This window comes from Geospiza fortis, unplaced genomic scaffold (assembly GCF_000277835.1).
Source record: "Geospiza fortis unplaced genomic scaffold, GeoFor_1.0 scaffold190, whole genome shotgun sequence".
Taxonomy (NCBI): domain Eukaryota; kingdom Metazoa; phylum Chordata; class Aves; order Passeriformes; family Thraupidae; genus Geospiza; species Geospiza fortis.
This window is the reverse complement of record NW_005054328.1, coordinates 2,863,140-2,866,610: the sequence shown is the minus strand read 5'-3', so window position 1 is coordinate 2,866,610 and position 3,471 is coordinate 2,863,140. Positions and strand designations below refer to the sequence as shown.

Below are 3,471 nucleotides of genomic sequence, written 5' to 3'. Positions count from 1 at the left end.
AAGAGATAACAGTTATTATGGGATTAGAGGTAGTATTTATTTTTATTCAACTGCAACTTGATTGTTATCCTGTATGTTTAAAAGTTGGCTGACCTTTGGCTTAATAGATACCAGCTAGGATGCAAAGTTAGTGAAAACTAACAGAGAAAGCAGATCAACAAACTACTGCTGTACTTTCAAGCATGGGTTTTTGAAGCTGAAAAATGACCAAACTCAGGTAGTACCCACTTTGAAGTATCCAATTGCTGAGGTTTGTAAGTGTTTTGGCAACTTGATTTCCATTATATATATTCTGGGGATCTAGTAAAGTATGTTAGTTTCTCAATTCTACTCTGAAAAATCTCCATTTCAAACAGCTCCTGCTCAGCTGCTGCCCAGACTGAAGAATGTCTTCTTTCTTATCTGCAAAGTTCTTCGGGAGCCAAAATTCTGTTTTGTGTATCAGGGTTGAAGTAGCTTTTGATTCCTGGCTTATGCAAGGCACACCTGATTTTTAGACTAGTCTGAGACTCTGAGCCAGAAAACAGCCTTCAGGCATGCATGCCACATACAGGTGGCTTTTTGCAAGGGAACCCTATGCTGTTGTGGATGCCTTCTCTGTGGACAGTGGCAGGGTCTGTATTTAAAAAAAACAGCAAGTAGATGAACCATTCACCTAACAGGAGACACTTGGTCTAGTCAAACAGGGCAGATTAAAAATTGGCACGTTCCTCTGCCTTTTGGGAAAACCTCCCAAAGGAATTGTGTAAGTCAGCCTGGCCTGAAGGCTCTCCATGCTCTCTCTCAAAACTGTGCTACTGCACATAAAGGACCCGTCTCAACCACAGTGTGACACAATCACCTCTTTTATTCAGGAGAAGTCTTAGTTCAGTCCATTCTGGTTTAGCCACCAATTGTCATATAGAATATGCCAACGTGCCTGAATTTAGGAGCAGAAACTATGCCGTTCCAGATGAGTATCATAAACATTTAAAACTGGATTCTGCCCACGCTGTCTAAAAAATGCACCTTCCACTATGCCAGTTAGCTGGCTACCTTCAGTTTCCTTTATATTCCATCAGGAGAAACAGATACTTAATCTTAAATATTTACCTTGTGGAATTAGCTTTTAAGGTATCAAATTGCTTTATTTGCCCACGTGGCAGGTTAATTCTCCACGCAGATTATTGGAGAAACTACTGGTAACAAGCTCACAAAACCAGGTATTTCAAAGTTGTCTAGCTGAGATTATTAACAGATGGTGAGTCATGCCTCCAGTTCAAAAGGTCTGTGGATTGCCCTTACTCAGCCTTTTCATAGCCTAACAGGCACAGTAATTTCTTGAAGAGTTGAGAGATCAGAAAATGCTTCGACTTGTCATGACCCTTTTCCAGCTGACAGTTCTGAGCCACTCACTGTGGGCTTCCTGCACCAAGACAAGGCTTGGATTGTCCTTGGTGGGTTTGCATCTTCATATTGGACCTAGGGTCATCTCCTGGGTCTGTCTTCACCATTTCCCCCACAGCTTCTTTACTGTTCTTGCTGCCTCATTGGATTAGATAACTGATCCAGCTAAAAGAAATACCAAATACCTCTAACAAGTGTTAGAGGTTCATAAGTTGGAGCAACACAAGTGGGAACTACTTCAGTAAGAAACAGCGCTGATTTTAAACATTGATGCTGGTGTAAATCTAGTTTGTAACATCTCAGGAGATCTGTTCAACATTTGTAAAGTACTTGGATAGAATTGCTATTCTGATGACAGAAATTCAGTTATGGTACACAGAAAATGTCATTGAAAGTATCTCTATGTACATTAAAGACTCATCAGGAGTTTTCAAACAATGTAGTCTACTTCATTTAAGTATCAGTTTATATTTATTGCCAATTCTAATGCTTCTTCAACTTGAAATATTTATTTTTCAGGTGTATCACCCTGATATGGAAACCTACTTCAGTGGATATGATGGATCAAAATACATTATGCAGCCATGGTTGAAAAAACTCTACCCTCATGACTGAGTCCTTCAGTGTCTGTACATGTAATGTACATCCAGATAACAGATGTCCTTTTTAAAACTGAGCAAACAGACACCAGGATAAAATGTATATTTTTTTCCTATGATGAAATAAAACATTCCTAAGCAGGTTTTATGTTGGACACTCACTTTTGTCAGAAGTGAACACAATGCCTGTTCAGATTGTCACGACTCTGCAATGGGGATTAATTTCCTTCCAGTTTTGGGAGGAAAGGTAAACACAGTTTCAGATATAGCACAGTTTCAGCCAGGTGTGCCAAATGTTTGGCACATCAAATATCTTGCTGTTTTACAGGGGCCAGGAAAAAAAAAAGCAGTTGTGAACTGTACTTTCAGAATTAACTGTAACCTTAATTTTAGAGGACAGACTTACCACAAGAGTGAATTAAAAACATCAAAAATCACAAGTAAGGATAAAGATTTTATTAAGATGTGTAGGATTTGAAGGTTTCTAGGGCAATTTGCTTCTTCTGTTTTCTTTTCCCTTTATCTCAAATGCAGCAAACACTCTACAAGATGCATAAGCAGTAGCATTTTGGATTCTTTCTTGCAGAGTCTGTGAATCAGCAGAGTGTGACAGGTGACTGTCTATGTGGCCTCCCCATTCTTTTGTTTCCTCTTCTTTTATCAATAAAGGCTTTCCCAAGGCCTGGCCAAACAGCTGACAGACTTCCTGGGCCTTCCGGCGTGTGTTTCCCACAGCAGTGACACACACTTGGCGGCTGAGAGGTGGAAGCAGCAGCACAATAACAAGCAGGTTCAACTGATGTACAGCGCGCCTGCCAAGCCTTTTGTTTTTAGCATTGCAAGTTTCTTAACTACAGAGATGGTAAGGCACATCATCTTCCCCCAGCTTCTGAGCCACAGCTTGGGAATTGAGGGGACAGTGTGTGGAGGAAAAGTCAGCATCCTCACTAATTCTGATGAGATCAAGCATTTCTAACACCTGCATGCTGCAGGCATCCACGCTGAGTCGAGCAAGAGTTCAACCCTTGCTCCAGGCATTTCGGTGGCTCAGCTTCAAGGTATATTAGCACCTGCTTAACGTCACTGGCCATATTTCCTGATCTCCTGTAGATACCTCTGACATTCACTTTTGGCACCTCTGGAACCTTTAACAGCAGCTAATTAAGCTTGCTGCTTGGACCAGGCAGTTCTTTCTTACAAGAGGCAAAACCCCAACCAAGACTAAACTTCCTTCTCTCCCTCCCATTTAGTGAGAGAAGCCTGGACTGAATAGTCAATGCTTAAAACAGATCAAGATTGTGAGCGTCAGGACACATTATTTTGATGCTGAGAAGTGCCACACATGGTTCTTTCTAGATCATGTCAGCTAACAGTAACGGGAACTGGCACAGGTACTTGAAATTATCAACACCTGGCAACACACTTGCACCCTCATGAATGAATACAAATGAAATCTACACATGATCATATAATCAAAGACAAATTC

The 3,471-nt window shown here is 40.9% G+C and overlaps 1 protein-coding gene across 1 annotated transcript in view; it reads right to left on the bottom strand.

The window, feature by feature from the left end:
* Positions 1–1,908: 1,908 nt before the first annotated feature.
* The window catches only part of IRAK1BP1 (interleukin 1 receptor associated kinase 1 binding protein 1), a 12,034-nt gene continuing 10,471 nt past the window's right edge, over positions 1,909–3,471 (bottom strand). The window contains exon 4 of the mRNA XM_005421204.3: positions 1,909–2,740. Within this exon, the coding sequence (XP_005421261.3) occupies positions 2,470–2,740 (271 nt within the window). The 3' untranslated portion in view covers positions 1,909–2,469. The remainder of the gene's footprint in view (positions 2,741–3,471) is intronic.